At 43.8% G+C, this 25,538-nt stretch overlaps 3 protein-coding genes across 9 annotated transcripts in view; 1 reads left to right on the top strand and 2 right to left on the bottom strand.

Annotated features, from left to right (window-relative positions):
* Positions 1 to 504: 504 nt before the first annotated feature.
* LOC108024035 (chloride intracellular channel exc-4) lies at positions 505 to 11,495 on the top strand. The gene is made up of 4 exons (XM_017093808.3): positions 505 to 933; positions 8,889 to 9,398; positions 10,081 to 10,191; positions 10,268 to 11,495. The coding sequence occupies exons 1-4, from the start codon at positions 853 to 855 to the stop codon at positions 10,343 to 10,345; spliced, it is 780 nt and encodes a 259-aa protein (XP_016949297.1). The 5' UTR covers positions 505 to 852; the 3' UTR covers positions 10,346 to 11,495.
* Positions 11,496 to 12,596: 1,101 nt separating this feature from the next.
* On the bottom strand, positions 12,597 to 13,904 carry LOC108023922 (mitochondrial coenzyme A diphosphatase NUDT8). Its single transcript, XM_017093607.3, has 2 exons — positions 13,509 to 13,904; positions 12,597 to 13,371 (listed from the first exon to the last, which is right to left on the bottom strand). The coding sequence occupies exons 1-2, from the start codon at positions 13,790 to 13,792 to the stop codon at positions 12,807 to 12,809; spliced, it is 849 nt and encodes a 282-aa protein (XP_016949096.1). The 5' UTR covers positions 13,793 to 13,904; the 3' UTR covers positions 12,597 to 12,806.
* Positions 13,905 to 14,511: 607 nt separating this feature from the next.
* LOC108023990 (diacylglycerol lipase-alpha) overlaps positions 14,512 to 25,538 on the bottom strand; it is a 30,741-nt gene continuing 19,714 nt past the window's right edge. For 3 of the 7 annotated variants that reach the window (XM_017093721.2, XM_017093722.2, XM_050884746.1), the window contains exons 3-15: positions 24,543 to 24,637; positions 24,352 to 24,458; positions 24,193 to 24,297; positions 24,023 to 24,124; positions 23,429 to 23,606; positions 22,928 to 23,347; positions 22,346 to 22,870; positions 22,133 to 22,274; positions 21,965 to 22,069; positions 21,765 to 21,892; positions 20,666 to 20,689; positions 19,396 to 19,528; positions 14,512 to 16,797 (exon numbers count right to left, since the gene is read on the bottom strand). In XM_017093721.2, the coding sequence (XP_016949210.1) occupies positions 14,848 to 16,797; positions 19,396 to 19,528; positions 20,666 to 20,689; positions 21,765 to 21,892; positions 21,965 to 22,069; positions 22,133 to 22,274; positions 22,346 to 22,870; positions 22,928 to 23,347; positions 23,429 to 23,606; positions 24,023 to 24,124; positions 24,193 to 24,297; positions 24,352 to 24,458; positions 24,543 to 24,637 (4,014 nt within the window). In that variant the 3' untranslated portion in view covers positions 14,512 to 14,847. Of the gene's footprint in view, positions 16,798 to 17,271; positions 17,324 to 17,619; positions 17,745 to 19,395; positions 19,529 to 20,665; positions 20,690 to 21,764; positions 21,893 to 21,964; positions 22,070 to 22,132; positions 22,275 to 22,345; positions 22,871 to 22,927; positions 23,348 to 23,428; positions 23,607 to 24,022; positions 24,125 to 24,192; positions 24,298 to 24,351; positions 24,459 to 24,542; positions 24,638 to 25,538 lie in introns of those variants that run through there. The other 4 variants (XM_017093724.3, XM_050884747.1, XM_050884748.1 and 1 more) reach the window with 4 other exon arrangements.

Here is a 25,538-nt window from a genome sequence, read left to right as displayed (position 1 = left end):
AAATTTACTAAAAAATCGAAATCGACATCTTAACAATGCTGTTAAAAACCGTTGCCTTACTGAGCGCGAGCAATGTCGATGCTTGATGTTTTTCGATGTTTCTCCATTCTCCACCGAATCTAGTATTTTTATTTAAATTCAATAAAATATTCAAATAATCATCACTTTGCTTCGGATTCGGATCTTAGCAGTTGCCTCACAGTCGCTTACGATTGCCTACGTTCAACCACATAAATACCGAAAATACCGAGTCATCGATGTTCTTGTTCTCGACACGTTTTCTACGTAACGGGACAAAAATATCGATGTTTTTTGAAAACGAGCGTGCGGTCTTAGTTTATCTCTCTCCGCTCTCTCCTCTTACCAGCAATCTTGCATCTCGCTTTTTTACTGACACTTACGTTTGCTTGCGTTCGCTACGTTTCCCCTACGTTCGCTACGTTTTCCCTTACGTTCGCTACGTTTACTTACGTTTTCCCTTACGTTCGTTACGTTGTCGTCGCTTCTCACCTGGCCGTCGCTCAATTTTTTTCCATTTTCCATTGGCAGCGGCAGCGCAAATCGCAACAGCAAATCGCAACAGCAAATCGCAACAGCAATTCGCAAAAGCAATTCGCAAAAGGCAATTCGCAAGTCGAAGAACGGCATATTTTTTTTGGCTGAGGCTTCTCCCCTCCGTCCCCGTGTGTGTGAGTGCCCTGTGTTGGTGTGTGTCGTGTGTCCGTGTATTGGCAAAGAAAATTAGCACAACAAAAGCGAAAGCGAAAAGGAACACCTCGTCACGCGGATAGAACTCTTCGATCCGATCCGATTCGATCAGAAAGCAGCAAAAGCCAGCAATCGCCAGTAACCATGTCGGAGGTGGAAGCGCAGCAAAGCCAGGAGACGAACGGGAGCAAGTTCGACGTGCCCGAGATAGAGCTGATCATAAAGGTAAATTCGACTTCGAAATCTGCATACCCATACCTGCGCACTTTTCCTGCGGTGAAAATGCAGCCAAAGCAAAAGCAAAAGCAAACAAAGCAACTGGGAAAACACGATTCCCCCTCGCTCCCCCCGTTCTTCCCCCTTGCGCCTCTTCTTCTGCCCTCTCGCTCTGGCACTTTGCAGTGTGTCACATTTGGTTAAGACGAACAGAATTCGTTTAGCACCCTCCCCGTCGCGCCCCTGCGCCTGCGGCTCCTAAGCATCGCCAAAACCGGTTTTCTCCTTTTCTCCCTGCCGCACACGCACACACAGGCACATCTGCACAGAACGAAAATGCGGTAGTGCTTTGCTCCCCAAAATTCCTTTAATTAGCACAAGAATCTTAGAGTTACCGTAAAAGTTACTTAACTGGAAGTTAAGAGCGGTTAGAGCATACTTTCAGATGCATTCTTGGGGTTTTCCAATATTCCAGTAGCGGGGGATATATTTTTGAGGACTGGAATCATTTTTTAATACCTTCTTTTTGTTAGATCTTTAAGGATTGATACTATCGATCGAGGGATATATCTTTCAATGCTGAAAACATTTTAATTATATGTATGTTTATGGAATAATATTATAAACTAATATGTTCTTAGATCGAAGTATATCTTCCGAAACTTTCAATATATTTGAAGTAGTTTTCAAAAATACTTCATATTGTCTGCTATTTTATAGATCTTTGGGAAATACTATTGTAAACTATTATATTTTCCGAAACTGGAAACATTTTAATATGTTTGGGAAACGTTTTAAAATACTTTAAATGGTTTTCTATGTTATAAAGCTTAAAGGAATGATGGAGACATTTAAAATGTTTGAAGAGGGTTTCTAAAATACTTTAACAAGTTTTCTATTTCATTCTTCTTTTGGGAATAATATAAACCTTTTTATCGGATCCAGGAATATACTTGTACATTACTTGAAACTCTTTCTTTTTATAGACCTCTTAGGAATAATATTATCAACTATTACTTGCCCCTATTGGGTGTGCAAAGTCTGCAAGTTCTGCAACGTAGCATACATATTCCCGCGCTCCTTATCTGCCATAAACTTTAATCGCATTTCATTGCGCCAATTGCTCAACAAATGCTCCTACTTCTTCTCCCCAGTTCCTCGATTCCTCGATTCCCCGTAACCGCCACATCTCCAGACGCCCCGAGTTTTCGGTGTCTGTGTGTGTGAATTAGAGGTTCTTTTTATCTCTTAGTGATTTCTAAATTTCTTGACGCATACGTCATGCCCCTCCAAAGAATCGGAGAAACAAAAGCTGGCACCTACACATGCGGTCAAGATAATAGCACTGATAACTCGGCTTCCTTAAATGACATTTTCTTGCTTATTTATAAACTTTGCTACCTCGAAGCTGTATCCTGGCGATACAAAGCGCCCCTTATCAACTACTTGATTTCATGGGGAAAACTTCTGCTTCACAGCTGCAATCTTTCTTAGGAAACCTATTTCTGGCAAGTGACTCAATGGATCTTGATGAGCACGGAGCCACGGTTTTTATAGGCCGCAATTTGTGAGCCATCACTTTTGCCGCCGCTGTAACTCGAGCATGACTCCTCTGGGCTTCGTTTTTTGTTGGTTCCCACTGTTTGCCGAAGTAATTGTAATTGTTTTCGGAACACTTTGGGCCCTGCTGTTGTTGATTCCATTGGCAAACTCGACTTGGCCACTCATCCAGCCCACGCAAGTGGAGGCCGCACCTCGAGTCGTCTGCCCATGACTAATTCCCCACCTTCCAGCACCTCCCTACTGCCGCCTAAACTCTACAATACCATATTATGCCATTCCGTTCCCAAAAATAAATCCGAAAAAACCCATGGTGTGAGCAATCAGTGATGGGAGCTGTGGTACTTCAAGTTGGGAAACCAGTTATGTTCTTGATATAAATATTTTTGGGAAGCTGATGGATCTACCATGTGATCAAATACCTTACTTGGACATTAGAAAGCTCAGATATCAACTGGGGTACTTTATTTAACCTAAGGAATCAGCACGGTTTTAGAAATATAAATATTTTTGGAAAGGCTAATGGATCTGTGATACCTTACATTAGAAACCCAATTCGAAAAAGAAAACCCATTCGAGTGCGATGATCCATGGCCGAGGCCCGCTCCCTTTTCCTGTTTCCGTGGGAGAAAGTGCTGGCAGCACCTGTTTCGCCTGGAATTTGGCCAGTTAAAAGCAAAAGCGAACTTTTCCAGAAGAGTGACAGAAGCATCTTTGACATAACTCGGCGGCCACGACGAACGCACTCCATACAAGGCGCACGTGAAAAGGCATTTCCATTTCCCAGCGAAAAAGTGAAAGTTCAATTCGCTGTGCGCCCGAGGAAAGCTACAGTTAGCTGTAGTTGCTGTTGGTTAGTTGGAGTACAAAAAGTGGCAGTAGGTAGTGTAGTTGGGGGCCGCAGATCCAGCTATGTGGCATGCCTCTCTGTTCCGCGCGTGCAGGCAACAAACAAATACAAATGTGTTTTCTTGTTTCGTTTGTTCGAGGTGAAAAGGGGGCGGGCGCAGGGGCTGGGGCAGGGAAACAAAACAATCATTGAACGCTAAACAGGTTTTTCTCGTGCTCGCACTCGCGCTTTTCCGCCTCCTTGACTTGGCTTTGGCTTTGGCTTTGGCTCCAACTTCGTCTTGGCTTGGAAAACAAGCCAGGCCAAAGCCAAAGCCAAAGCCAATGCCTTACCCTCGAGTCATCGCCCACGCGAGATTTCCAGAAATTGGCCATGCCATCGAATCGAATCAAAACAAAGCGGCGATCAAAACAAAAGGCGATCCCCTGCACTTGGAAAAATACAAGATGCTATTTATACTATGCCATCTAAGTTTTAGCACCCTTTTTCGATGAAAAGTCCACCATTTTATTACAAAAACATTTCAATACCATGAATATAACATAGTAATATTCTTATATCTTTGAGATACATTTCCAAACCAATTTGTGCTTAGCCCCTAAAAAGTATCTACTCATTGCTGGGCTGCACAATGGGCCTCTCCAAGGATGAACTTCACGCCAAACTAAAGCTAATTTAGTGCCTTTTGTTGGCTCTGAACAACAGCAGTAATTGTTGTGGTTTAAGTTCAGTTGAGTTGAGGAAAATGCGCTTCTTTGTTGCCACTTCAACTGCAGTAAAGAGTCGAGTCGAAAAGCTGCACTTAAACGCAAGCACAGTACTTGCTCTCATATTAAAAGGCCGGCGGAAGATTTTACACAGGGAAAATACATGGATATAAATCAAATACATATTTTTAAAATATATAGATACCTTCTTTAGCTGCAACAGAGAATTCATATTATTTAGCACAGTTTTGCAGAGTTTAAAAACAACTCTTAAATGGGTATTTATGAACTTCAAATGTCTCCTAAATTCTGATAAATTCTTATTATATAGAGCCCACTCCGAAGGCTATAGGTATCTAAGTACCACTGTACGTGTCATCCTTGCTTTTTTATGGTGTGTGTCTTTTTGTGCAAAAGTGACAGTTGAGTGCTTTGATTTGTTGTTTTATTCACGCCCCCACGTGCTCTATGTGGGTGTGTTCAAGCGAGTTGGTGTGTGACTGACATTTTAGCAAAGAAAAACACGCAAAGGTTTGCCACCAACCGCCCATGCATTTTCCCCCGCAACCCCAACTCACAGAAAAGTGCATTAGTCTTTATTGACTGAACTGCTGTTTTTGTCAGTGGACCCGCGTTTCTTAACTGCTCAGCTCATTTCCTACATTACTTCTGTTAATTGCCTAAGGCTTTTTGTGTTGTCCAACAATTAAGTCTGTAAAGTTCTGGAAATTAATTAACAAACTTTATAGCCATTACTAATACAGCTGTTATTTTACAAGCTGAATAAATAGGATTTTATTTATTTCAAGATAGATTTTAATTTGTCAGAAATTCAAAAAATCGTTTAATATATATTTTGTTATGACTATTATGTGATTTTTAAAGACTTATTAGAGAGAATTAATCTGATAATTTAGCATTTTAGACTGACTTATTCCAAGGTACAGCAACCTATAATAAATAGGCGTTGAAAACCCATTAGCCCATTAAAATTTGTGGCTCCAAGATATGCCAGCTGACTTCACCGGCCATGCGACCACTTGCCCTGACTATATTTCTATTATTTTGGCTATTACTTCATCAGCCCCCATCATCATCACAATTTGCTGCGATAACTTCCGCCCGCCTTCCGATAAGATATGGCATATATATGTGTATGTGGAACATCTGTGCTTTTGTGTTGTGGCCCAAAAAGAATCGAGAATCGCGCGCGAAGTGCCGAAGAAAGCTCTCCTCAAGGTTGACATCTGCCCCCAACATCATCATCGCGATTAAAATTAAATTATTACGCTGCAGCTGTCAGCGAACCGGTTCCTAAAATAAAACAACCCATCCCAACGGCCAAGAGCAGGGGGAGCCACCATGTATTTCCACCAAATTCATTTTCGTTTACATTTACGATTTCTAGTTGCTGGCGCAAAGCTTTCAAAACTCATTTTATTTGACTTTACTTAACTTTTCCGTCTTTATCTTATCGCGCCACGAATTCACAATTAAAGGGAAAACAAATCGAAGATGTTGAGTGGGCATACGAATGTGTATGTGCACGTTGCACAGTGGCGGACAAGACAATAGGGCTTCGCCAGAGAAATGTCCAAGTAATTAATTGCGAAAGAATTAAGTATTTATTGAGAGCTGGTATTAAATAAATAAAAGCTGATTAGATAAGTAATTAAATTACGATAAGATTAATCATTTTCGATGGGACAGATGGAAACACCACAAATTATTTAACCTAAAGATACATTTTTTAAATGCTGGGCTATAGTTTCGACATCAGAAATTAGAAAACCCGAAGATACATTATTTAAAAGATAGTCTATGCTGTCGACACCATTTGTATGTGTAGCCCAGACCACAACTTATTTTTCTCCAACGAGTATATATCCCGAGACGAACGTTTATTTTGGCCGGGTATTTATTTTGCCGGCAGTTTCATTAGCCAGATGTGCCTTGTGTAGTATGTATCTGAAGCATACGTGCGCGAGTGCTGTGAATGGCACTTGACATTTGCTAACTGCTTTTGGGGCTGCCTTCTCTCGTCATTTCTATTTTGAAAAGCTCAATTGCAACCGCCGTCTCGAGTGTTTGTCTCTGTAGTTGCCAGATGTATCTATAGTTGGTAGCTGTATCTGCACCTGTATCTGCAGTTTTGCCATGTATCTGTATCTGGACTCTCAACTCGAGACGATTGCCTGGCTGACTTGGACTGACCTTTTGACGTTGCCACACACCGTAGTCTTGGCTTTGCAATTTCCATTTCCAATTTCTGCAACTCATATTGCACACTGCATGGCCGCCAGTGCTGGCAGATATTGGGGCAATATTGGCATACTTTTTGCGATGTGTTCATTAAGAAACGATGATGATGGTTCCCACTGGAAGTTAATGAAGCGTTTTAAGTAGTATCATTAGTTTAAATAATATTGTAACACAAATGGTTTTTCAAATTGGGTGCCAATTAATAATAAATAGAATATTTATATCACAGATATGGGCTAGCTAATAACAGATTTTACTATAGGTGGTGTATCCAATGGAACAACAATTATAGTAATGATAATATTACTAAAAATCCAAGTGTTAGAATGGTAAAACCCATGAAAAATGGTCGAAAAATGACTCAAGAAATGCGGGCCAAGAAAATACGAACGGAACGAATGTCGGGCCGAAAGTAATCCGGGTCAGTTGGGAATCTATGGAGTGGCCACGGATGGATGTGCGTGGACCAGGTAAACGAACGTGCACAGTTAATAATGTGTGGAAGAATACAAATAAACCGTTTGAGCACCGCAGCAAAGCACAAATAACACAGAAAATAGCAAAATCATACGGAAAACCGCTCCCACAGCCATTGTGGCACTCGCCTTTGCCACAGTTGATTATGCTGCGCGACCATGTGGGCTGGCTGGCAACTGGGTTGGGCTCAGTTCGGCTCGGTGCGGTTTGCTCGGGTTATTGAGCCATTAGCACACAGGGCAATGCTAATTAACTTCGCATTCGAAATAATATTTTAATTGCCTGCAATTGGTGCGTAAAATTTAATTTACAAACCGGAGTTAACGCAGGGGATTATTTTAAGCGACTCGTTATCGCATTTACGATGTTTTGTCAGAGGTGTTTGAGCGTAGCCCCTCCTGGTTAATGGGTTAGCTTTAAAAAACAATAAATGTACCTCATTTTAGGTGTATAATTAATATGTTTGCCATATAATGTGCTGTTATTTCAAGGAATATCTCTGAGATACATGTAGCTATCCGCGTTCTTGGCTTGTTTCAACATGTTCCACACCGCTTTTGAAATAAATTGTGATTTGCAATTGCCTCATTGCCATTCTGAAGTCAGCCGAGCTTTCTGCGGCTTCGAAACGGAGTTTTGAATGCCAAACGCGGGGCAACCTTGTTCTTGATCTGCCCGTAGACTCCCCTTTCGCCGCACTAATTGGTGTTTACTCTCGCATTCACAACTGTGTGCCGTCTAGTGAGTGGCAACTGTATCAAAACCAACAGTGCAGGAGGCTTATCTAACGAGTACAAATATGCACACTGCCATAAACGCACATTGATTGCCCGGCGTTGGGCTTATTTGAAGTTGAGCCGGCTGTCGACGCCAGCAGAAGCAGAAACAGAAATGGAAAAAATATGGGCAGCAAATGGAAAAAAGGCTGGCAACGGCAATCAACAATCAGCAAGTAAACTTCGCACACCGCACGGCCGGTGACATCATCGCCATCGCATCGGATCGTCGTGTTATGCGATGAGTTTAGCTGCTCCTCGGGTGCAGCACTGCCTCCGCTCTACAGGGGATACTGGCTAAGGAAGCCGGCGAGTCTAGGGAAGCCATGGACTAAGACTATGCATTCTTCAGAACCTTATTCTCATGGCTAACTAGTCAGTATTAGTTTTATCATTTGAAAATATGTAAGATTCTTTCTTAAGAAAAAGCACTTAGGCTACCTGAACGCATACTATAATAAGAACATTTGGCAAAAATGTAAAAGTTATAGCTTCTCTTGCCTGGACTCTGCGTTGAGTCCCCTAATTTAAGAGATACTTTTATCTATATATAGCTTCTACATCACCACTAGCATGGGGCACAGCAAAAAGAAAGAATTCCATTTCATTTTAAAAGATTATATATTTCCGGCTCGGTTTTTCTCTGCCATAACAGGAAGCTTTAAAAAAACTGGTGTGCAAGTCACGTAAATATTCTGGATGTTGAAATTATTTGTAACAGTTTAATCTGTGAATTCTTGCCTTATCTGCGAAAGATAGTTAAGCGGCCTATGGAATGTCCATAGTTTTAGGCCTCACTGTGGCCATGTGCTGTCATTGCCAAGTCCCACCATTTATCTCTGCCATCCGTGTATCTACGAATGTATCTTTTGCTGGCCTTGGCAGTGCAGCGATGCAGAATTCTCTCTCTTGGCGTCTGGCTAGGCTAGCGTTAGGCATCTTGTCTTGGGACACGCTTCCGGTCCCTAAAAAGCCAGCCGAGCCGACAAACCTCGATGGCTCATCACGCGACGCTGAAGGCAGAACGACGCTGATGATGATGTCACATGATGGAAATTATGTTGTTTTATTTCGTTAAAATTTTGTTTGATTTATTTATCAGTAATTGGCGGCACGCGATGGGCCATTAAGTGGGCAGAAGGCAATGTCCAATCGCTGGAAAAATGCCAGTCCCCGGAATGTGACCCACATTAACACTTGATCGTATCGCGCCCCACAGAATGTTTCACTTAATGCCTTAATTTGTAGAGCTGGGGCCGAGTAAATATGGCTCTTAACTTTTCCACTTGCAATTAAATCTATTGACATGGCTTTTTCCGTTTCGATTTGCAGGCCTCGACCATCGATGGCCGGCGGAAGGGCGCCTGTCTGTTCTGCCAGGAGTACTTCATGGACCTGTACCTGCTGGCCGAGCTGAAGACGATCAGCCTGAAGGTGACGACGGTGGACATGCAGAAGCCGCCGCCCGATTTCCGCACCAACTTCGAGGCCACACACCCGCCCATCCTCATCGACAACGGGCTGGCCATTCTCGAGAACGAGAAGATCGAGCGGCACATCATGAAGAACATCCCGGGCGGCTACAATCTCTTCGTCCAGGACAAGGAGGTGGCCACGCTGATCGAGAACCTGTACGTCAAGTTGAAGCTGATGCTGGTGAAGAAGGACGAGGCCAAGAACAATGCCCTGCTCTCGCATCTGCGCAAGATCAACGATCACCTGTCCGCGCGCAACACGCGCTTCCTCACCGGCGACACCATGTGCTGCTTCGACTGTGAGCTGATGCCGCGCCTCCAGCACATCCGTGTGGCGGGCAAGTACTTCGTGGACTTTGAGATCCCGGTGAGCATGAATGCCACACATACAGCATATGTAACCTTAGGTCATCAAAAATGTTTAGATGACAGATATTCAGGTTTATGAATATATACCACATTATACATTCTATAATGTGTTTTGTTAAAAGTATGTTAGAATATGTACTATTCATAAAAAACTATACCTAATAAGAAATTCGCAGGAATTTTACTGTTTTTATCCATGATAATTCATAAAAACCCTACCCTGTGCTCACAAAACTGTGTAAATATGCAAATCTTGTGGCTCACGCGTAAAGCTTTTATCTTTCTTGCAAATAATCACGGACAGTTTTATTGCCTAAGCCCTTATTTGCAAATAGTGAGGTATAAATATGGATTTTGCGGCGAGGCTTTTAAGAATTTTGTTGATGGCAGAAGTAACATGCCATAAATAAAACCGCAGGTTATGTTGTGTTTATTTTTTTTTAAAAATTACTAAACGATTAGTCAAAGAATAACAAGTGTATACTGTGAAACATTGCCCAATGAGTGTTATTTTAGTCAGCTATATTTTTGAATTTCATTGCGCTGCACTTGCCAGTCATAAACAGGTTCTAAATCATTTTTTATTGTGACTCGAAGTGCAATTGTAGCCATCAGAATCGATTAAATGAGTTTGCCAAGGAATGCATGACTCACCGCTCCCGCTTTTTGCCTCCTTGCAGACGCACTTGACGGCGCTGTGGCGCTACATGTACCACATGTACCAGCTGGACGCCTTCACACAGTCGTGCCCGGCCGACCAGGACATCATCAATCACTACAAGCTGCAACAGGTGCGGAAAATGGCATTTCGATTCCACCTAACCGTCTCTCTCCAACTAACATTTTGTCCTTTGTCATCTATTGCAGAGTCTCAAAATGAAGAAGCACGAGGAGCTGGAGACGCCCACGTTTACCACATCCATTCCAATTGATATTTCGGAGTAGGTTTCCTATGGAGCAGAGCCATGCAGCCACACATCAACTTATAGCGTATACAGCAACCACAATATTTTGGACAACTTTACAACAACAGCAGCAGCCGCAACTCTGAGGACTATACCTAGATGTATACTTAACGGATAAAACTACCCATGCATATATTATATATATATAACTACTATATATAACGAGTACATAACAAGCATAACAACAAGTGTTCTTTAAGCAGCCGCGTTGCCTTTCTTCAGCTATGCTTAATTTAAACCCTATTTAAACACCAGCCACAACCAATCGAGCAGGCTTTGACTTACTTTTCCCGCCTGCATGTATTTCTTCTTGATTATTAATGAAACATTTGTATTTGACATACAGATGACCCAGCAAACGCATGAATATGAACATAGCTCGCTGTCAATTAAAATTTATCGATTGCTTAAAGAGCCGCCTCTCGGTCTATTCTTTTATTTTATTTAACCTTATATTTTGTATTCTGCAAGGAGCTTTTATTTTTTTGTTTTTAAAGACAAAACTGTATTTTTTTTTGCAAGACTATTATTTTGCTTTTTTTTTTGCTCCCTGGCGCCAGTTGCCATTTTGTTTGCTTTTAATTTTTATTTTAATATTTTTATCATAACAAGAAAAACACAAAAAAAAGAAAACGAAAATTAGAAGAGGAAATGAAGAGTATTTTTTGTATTTAAGAGAAAAATTAAAAATAAAACAAAACAAAAAGACAAAGAATCTGCCTTATTATAAAATATGGGATAATTTAATTTGGCTAAACTACGCCTGAAAAACTGGAACGAAAAATCGTATTTATGACAAAAATCTGAACCTCGAATCGACAAAAATCATACTCCTACTTTTCGCCCTAAATATTCAGTTTTTTTTTGCCACAAAGAAACTAAACGTCAGATGTCAAACCTCGTTAAGTTCGTCGCTTAATTTCCCATCTATCTACATTTAAATTAAGAAATTTATTACCCTTTGAAATTAAAAAAAAAATTGATGATGTACCCTCTCAAAAATATCTGAATCCCATATTTCGCCCTAAATATTCAGTTTTTTGGCTGCCAATAAAAACCTAAACGTCCGATCGAGGAATGTCATACCTCGTTGAGCTCGTCGCTTAATTTCCCATCTATCTACATTTAAACTAAGTCCTTTTTTACCTTTTGAATTTTTCTGAAAAAATTAATGATGCACCCCCTCAAAAATATCTGAATCCCATTTTTCGCCCTAAATATTCAGTATTTTGACTGCCATAATGAAACTAATCGTCAAATCGAGGAATGTCGTACCTCGTTGAGCTCGTCGCTTAATTTCCCATCTATCTACATTTAAACTAAGTAATTTTTTACCTCTTGAAATTTTCTGAAAAAATTAATGATGCACCCCCTCAAAAATATCTGAATCCCATTTTTCGCCCTAAATATTCAGTATTTTGGCTGCCATAAAAAAACTAAAAGTCATTTTTCCTATCTATTGGCATTAGAACCTGAAAGTTTTTGACTTTTCAGATTTTTGGCAAAAAATCATGATGCACCCCCTTACAAAAAATGCGAAAATCGGTCAAAAAATAAATTTTCCTTAAATTGATGGGAATCGTTAGGATTTTAAGCAAGCTGCTCAAAACAGTCGGTCTTTTAGCTGTACGACCTGATTTGACGAAACTCCGGGTGAAAAACCGTGAAGAAAAATCGTTTTTATTGACTAAAATCTGAATATCGTATTTTTACAAAAATCTGAATCCCATTTTTCGCCCTAAATATTCAGTTTTTGGAATCTCATACCTCGTTGAGCTCGTCGCTTAATTTCCCATCTATCTACATTTAAACTAAGTAATTATTTACCTTTTGCAATTTTTTGAAAAAATATCTTAATCCCATTTGTCGCCTTGAATATTCAATTTTTTTCGCTTTCAAAAGTTCAAAACCTACTTTTTTGAATGTCAACGGATTGGAAATTAAAGAACGAACTCAGGGAAGGCATTCCGCTTTAAACTTTAAGTTTAGTAGCCAAAGTACTGAATATTTATGGGCCTAAGGTATTTGTCAACCATACGAGATTCAGATCTTTGTCAAAAGTATAATTTTTGTTCCAGTTTTTCAATTTTTGCATTTCTTCACTATCACTTTAAGGAAATCTTTTTTTAACAAAAGGTAGTTCAAAAAGTTACTCATCAGAAATATTCCTTGATTGGCTACATGGTCAAATCGAAGAAAATCATGACTATGGTTCGAGTTTAGAGCACCTCTTTCAATAAAATGGTCAACAGTTTTATTACACGGGTTAGATGTAATTCACAATTAAATTTTACACTAATACGAAGAACACCATCGAAATTGGCCTATTGTTCGGTTCGACCGAAGCAATAACCTTCTGAGTTCACCTGGCCCGCTAAATCGCTTAATCACATTGGGCGTAGCCTGAGCAGTATTATAGGCGGGGGATCGGGGTTACATCTTCAGGTGCGCATCGAGGGATCCGTGGCGGCATGCTCGCGGTGATGCGGCAGCTTGGGCGGTAGCTTGAAGGGGCGAATGAACTTGATGTTTGTCCTGAGGCAATCGGGCAGCTGACTGGGGGGCAGAAGGCTGTGCAGGAAGAGATGCGTCAGGTAGCCGGTGATGCCCCAGATGCGGTGGTGGTCCACCACGAACACGGGTCCACTGTAGCCGCTCCGGAACTGCGTGTGTCTGGTGGCCTGGGGCACCATCAGAGCCTTGAGCGGCACACTGAACGCCTCCTCCACCTCCGCCCAGTTGAGGCGCAGCTCAGAGATGCTGAAGTCCGGCACCACGCCCACCACCGGCACTATGGAGGAGGTGCGCGGCAGAAGCAGCTGGTTGGCCTCGCCCCACACTTGGACGCGGTGGCGCGGCAGCCCGATCTCCTCCTCTGTCTCGCGCAGCGCACAGTCCACATAGCTCGTATCCTGATCGTCCCGCCTGCCGCCCGGAAAGGATATCTGGAAGCTGTGGCTGCGCAGGTGCCTCGACCGTCGTGTGTAGAGCAGGGAAACCTCGTTTCTAAAAGAAAGAACGAGGATTAGGTGAAGTCTGCTTCTGCATAGGCTGGGCGAAGCCTCTGTTTCCGTTGGTTAAGGGTAGCGGAAAGGTCTTTGGCCAGTTGAGAAGGCACCATAGGGGAAATGGGAGCCACTTACGTGCCCCGCTCCTGGCAGAGGGCAATGAGGACGGCCGAGGTCTGCTTCTCCCGGCGACTGGGTGTCAGGGCCTTGGGACGCGGGAATGAGGGCAGGCTGCGCATCTTCTCCATGCACCTGCGCTGCGATTCCGGTCCCAGGAGCTCGGCGGGAGTCATCAGGGGATGGACATGGCCATCCGGCGGCTCCGACGACGTGGCGGTGGCGGAGGAGGAGCTCAGGTGGCGGTTCAGGTGCAACAGCAGCTGCGGTGCTGTGCGCGTCGCCTGGGTTAGCATCGACATCGTGGCGTTTTGGGGGAAACAAATCAAAACAAAGTCGGCGGAACAATATGATGTAAACAAATGTAAAGGGATCGAACTTTGGAATATGATTTAACAGAACCCCAACGGAGTGGCTAACAGCCGATAGTGTGCTGTTGTGCGCGAAAAGAGCGCTGTTAAGGGGCTTACGTGCTGTTGGCTCAGCTGCTTTGAAATTACCAGCTGACCACAAGGAGCCGTTAAATTTTAAACTTGAGATATTGATAAAGATACTGATTGTATTCCCAAAAATCTGTTTATAACCTCCAAGAAAAACTTTAACCTTTAGCTTTGAGTCTACAAAGAGAGTATTTAGAATTTAAGAGCACGAAAAATAATGAATTAAGGAATTTTAATCCCTTAATTTAATCGTTTAGAACATAAGTATTTAGAAGCACTAAAAACGAATAAGTAGATACAAAATATTTTCTACTTCTTATGCGATGTGATTAAATGAAATTCATAAAACTTAAGAAAGTTGATAAACTATAAAGCATAATTAAGGATTTCTTCGGGTTTCAAGAATGCTTTATTCTTAGTTCAAGGACAACCTAAAAAATCAAATGTATTCTGAGTCATCCTTGATCCCAATAAAATTATATCAACTCATTTTGTTCTTTGAAGAAAAATCCCCTATTCTTTTAAATTTTCTAATATGATTATTAGGTTTAAAGACACCAGGAACATCAAAAAGGGCGTACTTTTCATTTTTAAAACGTTTTATTAAAATTTGTCGTCGCTTAGGGTTTGGCTGCACAAAAAAATATATATATATATATTGCATTTATTTAATAGTAAACGCCCGTGTTAACGCTAAATGTTGTTCCTTAGGTAATCGGTATGCAAAATGTTAGTTTCATTTCCATTCTTTTTTTTTATCAACTGACTTTGTGGATCGCTCGTGTGAAAGCAATGGCAAACGGCATAATTGCGCCGATTTTGGGTCGGGATTACAAGAGCCACGAGTTAAGAGTTTCGAGTTTCAAGCATCATCCATCGATCGGTCCGGGTAAGGTACTGCTTACGACTTAGAACTATTAAACGTTGCTTTCGTTATTGGCGGCGGCGGCGGCGGCCTGCTTGGCTGCCGATCCTCCAGCAGCCACACGGGAGCGGGTAAATTTACTAATGGACGTGGGCGATGCGGAGGCCACTGCAGCGTTGGCTGCGCCGGCGGCTGCGTCCAAGCGCAGACTGTTCCCGGCCGGATAGACGCAGGCCTTGCCCCGCCTGCGATTCGCCGGAGAGCCGGAGCTCCTATCACCGATTTGTACTAGGCTGGGCACCATATCCTCGGCCCTGGCGAAGACGAACTCCTCGGAGGAGAGGCGCTTCCGCACCCGGCCGCCCACCACATCCGGTCGCTTGCCATTGCTCAGCGGTGATGGTGAGGCGGGGGCCACCAGGGCGGGGGTCTCCATCACGCTGCCAGCGCCGAGCACAGGAAAGTGGGACTCCAGCACGCCCGGTCGCATGATGATCTCCTCCAGGTGGGGGCCACCATTCTGCCTGGCCGGCGTGCCAAACTGTTCCAGCGATGAGCTGGCGCTGTAGAAACTAGTGTCGGTGGAGCCCAAGCCCATGGCACCATGGCCCGCCTGCCCCTCGGACACCTCAGTGGCGCACCTGGCGTGCTCGGAGCGAGTGCAGCAGCCACGCTGGACATCCCGATCGCAGGGACAGTGCGGGCACAGCCGCAGGCAGTCCGCATCCGATAGGATATCGCTGTCGCTGAAGGTCAACTTCTTGGCCGGCTGCGTTTGCCTCGTCACCAGCTGATCGCGATCCCGATCCCCCATCCCGTCCAGCGGATCGGCGGACTTGGAACTCTGCACCGCATTGGAGCCGTGCGGCAGCTGCAAGCGCTGCAGACTGTGCGCCGAGGCCGACTCAAAGCTGTCGTCGCTGGAGTCCAGGCTATGGGCGGCCGGCGATTGATCCGGGAAGATGCGCGGAAAGGTGATGAACACGCGTCCCATGCGTTTGTACTGATCTAGGTTCCTGGTGTCCTCCGCACAGCCGGCCAGATTCTCGCTAAACTTGGGCGCCCGCCTCATCACCTTGGGCGTGTGCAGCTGCGACTCGAAGATGTCCTCCAGCGGAACCTTGGGTGCACCCATGCCCACGCCCATGTGCTGCAGGTAGCGCTCAATGCTGTTGGCAAGACTGATGGGCACACTGGTGCGCGAGGAAACGCTCGAGATCTCGGACAGCGTCTCGGGACTGGCCAGCGGGGCCAGGCCATACCAGTCGTCGTGCAGCAGATCCACTCCAGGCGCTGCGCCCGCATCCGAGGCGCGGCGAAGGGCCTGGACCTGGGCCAGCGGCAGGGAGCGTGGCTTCTTCTCGGAGTGCTGGCGCCCGAGCAGGGATCGCTCCGGCAGCAGAGGCGGTGGAGTCAGGGCCATGTCGAAGGCCACCGCCTTAAGGCGCGGCATGGCCATCTCTGCCAGGGGTTCGGGGTCGCCATCCATTTCGTGATTATTACCAATAACGGTGGCCGTCGTCTCGGCGCTGATCAGCGAGGGACTCTGGCGCAGGGCCACCGTGGCCAGGCTGTCGTCCAGAGCACTTGATATGTCGTACGGCGTGGTGGCCGAGCTCAGGAGCGACGAGGCTGCCGAGGCCAGGCGCTGCTGGTGCTGCTGTGGAGCCGACTGGAGCGGGGCGGAGCCGTTGGTGAAGGACGTCTCCAGGCACAGCTTGTGCTGGGCCGTCGGCGTCAGGACGAGGCAGTTGCTCAGGTTCGTGTAGGAACTTTGCGAGGGCCGCTTGCAGTGTTGCGACATCTGCGACATCGAGGAGCGCGTCTGGTTGGGATCCGTTTCAGGGTCGAATCTCATCGTGCCATTCGTCGTCGTCTCCCGGTGGCCGCTGCAATGGGGGTGCTCCAGTTCCGCATCGTGATCGTAGGCTTCGTTCGATCCAGTGGAGAATGCATTCGAGGTCTGGCGCTGGGGCTTGCGTGGCCCACTCGTTGTTACAACCTAAAGTAGCGAGTAGCGAAAGAAAAAGCGATCAGTGTCTGCAAGTACCGCACAATTTATCTTAGATCTAAGTTGTAGTCCTACTAAAATGTTGAACCATTTGATTGATCGATTGGTCTGCTATCAAAAATAAATGATTTTACTAGTTGGTTTGTTTTTTGTATATCTATTTTACTCGCTAGACCTATTGGAAACACCAAACTTCTGTTTTTATCTCCCAATCTTCATAATCTATTATCAAAACAGATCAATCAATCAATCAATGCTGATTTTAACAACTCGTGGTTACATATATAAATGCAGAAAGTGACGAGTAGATGTTGCGAGCGAGAGAGACAGAACGAGCGAGAGTGGGATGCATGTATGTACAGTTTCACAGATGAGCGAGAGTGGAAAGAGACAGATGATGCAAATGCAGTTAGCGAGTGGAGTGACTAAGTACAGTTGCGTCAAAGTAAAGCGAGTGGGGTGTATTTTGGGTACAGTTGCTCATGTTTCGATGGTTAGGTGGGTGGGCGTGGGAAGGCTTACGGGTGCGAGACACAATATCGAGATCGGTTTTCGTTGTACATACACAGCGAGTACGATTTACATTAAGAGAGTTTAGTTTACAAAATTGATAGGTTGTTGGTATATTGTTTAAGGTTAGGTTGAGAGCGGGAGAGAGAAATATACATAGAGAGAGAGATAGAGAGAGAGACTTGTAATTCGGTTGACATATTTAATTTAATTTGGTTTTAACGAGAGCAAAATGGATAGTTGCTTTAGTCTTTTGTTTTAATGATAACATTTTTTTATATAGAAGTTGACGGGCGGCTGTACCTGGTATCTGTATTTTGTGTTGTCGTAGTTGTTGTTGTAACTGTTGTAGTTGTAGTTATTGTCGTGTTATCATTACGTCTACGAGTGGTACATGCCTTTACGGTCCGATCTCTACAAGACACGACCTGTGCACATCATCGGATGATCGGGTCACATACAAATCGGTAAAAATCGGTATTCGTTTATCGGTAAACGATAATCGTTAATTTTCATAAAAGAAGCAAAACAAAAGCATAATTAAGTACATCATTGGTTAAACAAGTTGGTCGCAAATATCAGCTATGAATCGGATTATCTGGGGCGGGTCGGGTTGAGAATCGATTCAAGGGATTATCCTACAGCCTGATCCACTGCTCTCTCATTGCAACTAGCACACAACCCTCCCAGCTCAGCAAAGGCGAATACGTTTGGTGGTCTACCATATCATTTTTTGCCATTCCAGAAGCTTCACAACAACTTAACAACCATTCCCATGCAGCAGATATATTTTTGAAGGAGTTGTGTATTATATGTGTTTCATGGTTGGGTGGATGGTTACTCATTTATGTATGGTAAAAAGCTTTAAAAAAAAATCGAAACTGAATAAACTTACCAAATCAAATCCACATAAAGAACTCAAATGAAATCATCATCAAACGTGAGCTACACATATTTGCTATTCGAAACCGGTACGTTACAATTTCCATCTAGCGAAGCACTGCCTTGAACATCTTTAATCCGTCGATATGGGGATTAACTGGACATTCTGGTGGTGGAGTTAGGGAAACTTACAGGGCGTGCAAATACTTTATTTGCGCCCATTACAGATTTCAAAATGTAATCAAAAAGAAATTAATACAAAACAACATATTTAAGTACGTACAAGAGTGTGTATATTCGTCATAAAAACAAAAGGTTTAAGTTTTTAAAGTGAAAATATATAAGAGCGTTGTAGAAACACAGAGATTTAGATAACGAAATGCAAATTACATCTGTTCAACTTATACAATAAAATGGACAGGGGTTACTTAGGCGATACAAACAAAATAGAGGTATACATATTATAAATACAAATTTAACTTAGGCGTAGTTGTAAACATTCAAAGTCCATTGTCAATGCCTTACACAGCGATAAATACAACAGAGTTACTGGATTTTCGGGTACGCGTGTGTAGTGCTGGCTAAGTATCGGTTCCTTTACTCTGGACATATTAAAGCATAAATTCCTTAGATATCGAGAACAACAAAAAAAAAACAGAGGGCAATAAATAAATACAAACAAATCAATGTCGAACAATTTAGCGTTATTGAAATTATAAGCGATAGTGGGCCTTAGACTAGATAACGTTAAACGTAATTGAGTTTACATATAGATAAATAGGCATCGGTGTAAATATGCTTGTCATGAGTGTGGGGGTGGTGTTTGTGTTCGAGTGGCTCTAGTGGTTGAGTTTCATTTTTTGTGGGGGTTTTGCAGTTGCTTGTGGCTCGCCATACGCGACCTCCAACCTTAGGGCTAGACTAGGGGCAAGGTACAGTACGGTACAGTACAGTGGACGAACCAACTAACTAGATCGGTCCTGCGTACTCTATATAGAATGTATATATGCTAGGGACTATAGTTAGACTATATACGGTTCTAGGACAACGACGAAGAAGACGACGGAGTGGGGTGTGGGGTTCGTTAAGGCTCATTCATTCCATTCAACTCGAATCCATTGACTGGTTTTCTGATCAACTGGCTGTGGAATAGCTGTGCACCGAGGAGCCGCGCTCGTCGTCGAACTCGCCAATTACCTTCTTCAGGGCGGCGAGGATCTTGTCGGGCATGTGATCCTGCAGCATCACCGGCGAGATGAGCACCTCATCGAAGTCCGTGGAGTCCGCCCAGATGGCCTGGTACACGGGTTCCCGATTCTTCAGCACATTCCTGCAAAACACACAGAAGCTTCGATGAAAAAGTCTGCATTTTGGTTTATCATATTCAACTATGTAGCTATTCTCTAGAATAACACAGAAATTCCTTCCAACTAAATTCCGAATTGGGCGCCAATTAGGTGTCACAGAAATCTCTTTCAATTTTAATTTATTTAAATACGCCAACACTTCTACTGGTCTACTACCAATAGAGATTATTAGTTATCTATTTGATTGGTTAGAAAAGGATTAAAATAAACACTTTTATCAGTACTACAAACATATGTTCTATAAGTACAACAAGTTGGAACCAAAATATGAACTTGATTTATATCAAAAAGTTGATACTATTATAAACATAAGTAATAGTCTACGTTAAAAAAAAGTTTAATTCAATGAGACGACCGAACAAAGGATTTCCATGACCCTGCGCTTATAAAGTACTTTTTACTTTAATCCTCGGGACTAAGATCATGCTGGGTCTGCTAATGCGAACACAACTCATAAGAAAAACTCCCCAGCTCATATACGAGAGCGAGAGAGGACGACAACGAGAGAAAGAGATAGGATCTCTGTGCACCAGCTGAGACATCATCTGAGATTTGGAATTATAATGGATCAAAATGATCTTTTTTGAGATATCTTAGATGAGAGCTCAGTTGGTGCAAAGACTCCTTGAGAGAGGGATGGGGCGATGCATGCACCGGTGATCGTATTATCTCATGCAACACTAAGATTAACCAAAACGGGATGATGAGGAACTCTTCTAATGGAGTATATTGAATAGAACGATAGAATTCTCGGACTGCCACTAGTCAACACACAAACCAAACAAGCTAAGACACAGAGAAAGTGTGCGAAAGAGAGTGAGAGAAAGAGAGATAGAGGGCGAGCACAAACACGGGCAGAGTGGGATAGACATATGTAGACAGAGAGAGACAGGAGAGATAGATAGAGACGGAGTTCGAGTTGAGTTACTGCAGCGCTGCTCAAGCTCTTCTTCTTCTTTCAATCTTTTGGATGCGTGTGCTCGTATCTGTATCTGTTATCTGTGTGCGATGCAATTTGCGGATGTGTGTGCGTTGGGTGTCGCTGTAGGTGTCGGTGGATGGGTGTTTCTGTGAGTGTGGGTGTGGGTGTGTGTGCCTACCTCCAACCACTGTCGTATTTTTGCCTGAAAAACATTTTGGTAACATTATTTTTTTTTTTTTTGTCTCATTGACGGGGTTTTGGGACTTTGGGGCAAACAGAAATCGACCAAACACGTCCAGCAACACAAAACATAACGAAACAAGTGGAAACCAAACCAACAGAAACGATAACTAGTGAAAGTAGTCGCTCGAGAGCTCTGACTACCATACAAAACCGTAACTCCATCTTATATGATATAGGACCTTTACTCTTTTAAAACACATACAAGCTTGTAAATGATCCGAATTACATTTTTATTGTCTATTATGGATTTGATAATGATAATAAAATCCTCTTCTTAAATATTCATGTGAGACAACTTTTTTAATCATTTTTCAATCTATTTTGTTAAAAAAAAAATATTTTAAAAAAATCTTTAAAGCTCAAAAAACAGTCAAACTTTCTAAACCCACAATGGGTTACTCTTTTCTCCGCTTCAATCTTGAACATTTACAAGTAGGTGTCAATTAAATGTCTCTCTCCCATGACCTAACAAATTTATCATTTAAATTGTCTTTCTTGCAACCATATCTGTGGGAATTTTAGACGGCCCTACACACATTCCGCCAGTAATCGAGTTACAGCCAACCCAACGAAACGGGGCAGTTGAGAACTTAATAATTGGAGCAGCACGTTCCGGCCATAAGTCACGTGGGTATGTCAATTCATGGGTGACAATTAGAGGCCCGACCTCAATGGAGAGTTCAGTGCCCCCCGCCCATGTCGATGACGAGATCATCTGCTCGCTATACATCTCACTACAAATGGCAACACAGTCCAAGCCGCAAGCCTGACGTCACTGCGAATGAGTCAGTTGCGGATCAGCTTGACGGCGGCGATAAGCCGCTGGTTATCGCACCTCAATTAGCACAGACCTTGGCCAGAGGCGGATCTCGACTGACGAATTTCGAATGGCGAGTCAAACAACAAAACATCAACAAATAAATCAGGTTGTGGGTCAGGAGGTCAGGAGGGTGGCGAGATCGAGGAGGAAACGAATGCGGATGCGTCAGGGGCCGTCGCACTTATTTCCATCTCGACCAATTGCGGGTACTCACTCGTCGGGCTTGGGATGGTGCCGCACTATGTGGATGATGCGGCCGGGCGGATATAAGGGCTGATGCAGGGTTAAAGCTATCGAGCTGTCCGTGGGATGGGCGCTGGTCGAACGGGCCGTGCCGCGCTCCTGAAAACAGAGAGTAAATCCGGCAGTTAGTACCCTGTAAGCAGGGGTTCACATAGAGAGAGGCATACATACCTCCTGGTACTGATTGATGTGCGTGTCCTGGCCGGACATGTTGACCACGGAAGTGGGCTCCGGTCCACAGCCGCAGCAGATGACCGAACAGGAAATGGTCTTCCACTGAAACAATATAAACAGAATATTAAGCAGATATCGTTGACAGTTTGGATTAGATGAAATCACCTTGGGATCCACGCTGCGCTGAATGGCATTGATGAGGTCCGCTCGCAGGGCTTCCATTTGATTGAGACCGATGCGCGGCACCACATCCTTGCCCAGCACCACCGAGGTGATGAACGACTTGGAGTACTCCACGGCGGGCATACTAAAAAGAAGAGGGAAAAAACAATACCTATGTAGACTTGAAAAGCGGGTTCTGTACGAAGGACAACTCACCTGAGCAGACCGCCGGGCGGGGAGTAGCTGAAGCACTGGAGCGTCGGATGCTCGGGCTTCAGGAGTATGGCAAGTATGGCCGCCGTGCCTGCGCCCAGGGAATGACCCACCAGGACCAGGTCGAAGGTGTGCGTCTGGCGATCCGGATTCCGCTGCAGCGCCCTCTCGATGAGGTTCTCCTCCTGCAGCTTGTTGCGTATGTAGATCGCCGCCTGCACCATGCCCTTGTGGGCCAGCCAATCGTCACGCGGCGGCTGCAACGGCAGCACCTCGCCCTCGGCATTTAGATCCGTGAGGATGTCCTTCATGCCCAGGGTGCCACGTATGCTGATCACCACCGCCCGATGGGTGTAGTCGACGGCCACGAAGAAGGGCGTCTCGCCCACGTCCACGTGGTAGGTGGCATAGACGATGTCGATGTCGCCCATCTGGAGCGTCTTCTTCAGCGCGGCGTAGTTGCACAGGCAGCAGTTGTCCTGGATCACCTCCGTGTCATCGCTACTGCCGCAACAGCAGCCAAAGCATCTGGAAGTTGAGAGTTGTTATCTTTCTATTGCCCGCTTGCCAATGGCCACTACTCACTTCAGTTCGGGCACCAAATGCCACATCTTGGTGCGATTGTTGATCACGTACATGGGCCAGCCGTAGGCGCCTTGGGCGTAGTACATGTAGTGGATGACCGTCTGAAAGAAGTCGTAGTTTTTGGCATCGTTGAGTGCTAGGAACTGGGTCCGTTCCGTGATGGGTACGCCGCTGAGGAACTCGTAGGTGCCGTTCTTGCGCTGCCGCACGATGGCCTCGCGTTCGAGCCGCTGGAATTTGCGCAGCAGGACGAGACCGGCCACCACATCCGAGGGCACCACGTCCAGTTCCCGGAAGAAGTCGCTCAGCAGGCGGGCGATGTCCGTGAACGAGTTCCGGTTGCGCTCGGAGGAACCCATGCAGCAGAACAGCAGGCGGCAGCGATGGTCCCAGCTGTCCTGGTAGGCCCGCATCACCTTCCTGTGGGTTCGCGGAATTAAAGGGGTTCATTTTTAGAAGGTCTTTGCTTTTCCCATGGTTCCCGAATGGAATTGAGCCCACCTTTGCCGCCAGTTGCGGTTCATACTGTTGCTCCTTTTGTAGTTGAACCGAGACTCGGTTTCGCGCATCGATCGCTGGTACTTCTTCATCTTCACCCAGGATCTGCCGGCGGCGTCGAAGGTGCACCATATCGTGATGAGGGTGATCACCACCAGAGCCCAATTGCAGATGATGATGGCTGAGGGAAGGTAATAGTAAATAATAAATAATGATATGATATATATAACATTTTACACTGGTAAGGTGTTTAATAAAGTATTTGAATTATAAGTTGAATATTTAAGAATAAAAATAGTACATTTAAGAATAGAAGCACAAGAGCACTAAATGGAAAATTGTAATTGCACAAGATATTTACTTAAAACTGGTTCTGTTTAAGCAAGTTTGTTAAAAACTTGTTCAATGTATACGATTTAAATGCACTTATAGTACACAACAAGATATTAAAAACAATAAAACGTAATAGTTAAATTCATAAATATTAAATAAGTTAAAAACCAGTTATTGTAATGGAAGTTCATTAATTAAAACTACTACGATTTTAGGAAGCAAATGCATAAGGTATTGCATGAAATCTCTATAGCTCAAACTCACCTATGTAGACCTTTTTGGGATCATCGATGGGTGCGGTGGTGTAGTAGTGCCCCAGCCAAACGGAGCCCACCGCCAGCCAGGCAATATCGAACAGTATTACCACTAGAATGAACCAAACAATATGCCAAATTATATCCTGGAAATAAGTAGTATATCCTAGGACAACTCACAGCTCTTGAGATATATCCAGATGTTGATAGAATTGCGCGCCTCGGCATCTAGAATACTGCCACGCATCGAGATCACACATATACCTATTTCTACACATATCGACACTGCAAATGGATTTATCAAGACTGATTCCATGGAATTCGAACAGATGTACTTACAAAATAGTATCAACAAGTAGCCTATTAGATGGTAGAACAATAATTTTACGCTTAAAATTCGGGTATTATACTCAAAGATAACCAACGAGACGCTAACAATCACAAAACTATCACAAAAAAGGAAAGGAAGATCAAGAAATATATTAATAAAGAGTTGTTGATAGTTATGGATAGAGTACGAGTATAGTTACCATATAAAATGAATCGTCAGGAGAAATGCGCCCGGCACTACGAGATCATCAGAGCCCACAGACCAGCGACGTCTGAAGACCACAAGTCCAGGCATCTGAAATCCAAAGAAAGCGTAGCAGATTAGTTTGAAGTCGACCAAGTAAGTTCGCAAATCGAATGTATGATAAGCAGCATAAAGATTGCAATTTAAAAAAGAACAGAATTCGAGTCCATGGTTTCTTTTTTAAGAAAATTCCCAGAAATTTAGCGTTCTTCGTGGTAGTGTACCAGATAGATAAGCTGATCTACTGAGAAATTATAAGTATAGTAGTCATAAATAATATGAAGTTGATTAGGTATGTGGAAAAAATACACTGAACCTAAAAAAATAAAGAATTCAACACTGCGTATGGTTGATAATTTAGAACTAGATGGGGGTATCGCTTATACGCAGTGTCTTGCAACACAATTTCTTTTTTTTTAATATTTTGTAAGTTTTTAGAAAAAGATAGGCAGCAACAGGCACAGCTGTTCGCAAATTGCTTGACAAAGCATCCAGCTGGAAGGCCAGCAATTTGCGATCTCGGCGCTGCGTGAGCTCCTGATCCAAGTTGTAATCCCTGTGGAAAATCAGGGGCAGCCCTAGCAGTGTTCAAATGCTAACTGCTAGTACAGTCATGCCTGCATGCAAATATGCAAAGCCCACGACTTTGGACAGCCTGAGGTTGCGCCACCGCCGTCGCCCACTCTCCGCCTCTTCAACCAGGGCAATGTAAAGCAAAGCATAATCAGGGTTAGACATGAGCTGGGCGTGCTAAAAAGGGGGGCGAATAAAACTACACTAAGAGAAAATTTCGCAATATATGTTTCCTATTTGAACCTACCATTCGTATTTTAAAATGCAGTGCTATTACTTCACACTGAGTTTCCCATCTTTACCTTCCATCATTTTGCAAATTATTCGTATTTAAAAATTTTAAAATAGACAAGAGCAATACCTGCTAATAAGAGGGGCA

Source organism: Drosophila biarmipes, chromosome X, assembly GCF_025231255.1.
Source record: "Drosophila biarmipes strain raj3 chromosome X, RU_DBia_V1.1, whole genome shotgun sequence".
Taxonomy (NCBI): domain Eukaryota; kingdom Metazoa; phylum Arthropoda; class Insecta; order Diptera; family Drosophilidae; genus Drosophila; species Drosophila biarmipes.
This window is presented reverse-complemented; position numbering and strand designations above follow the sequence as displayed.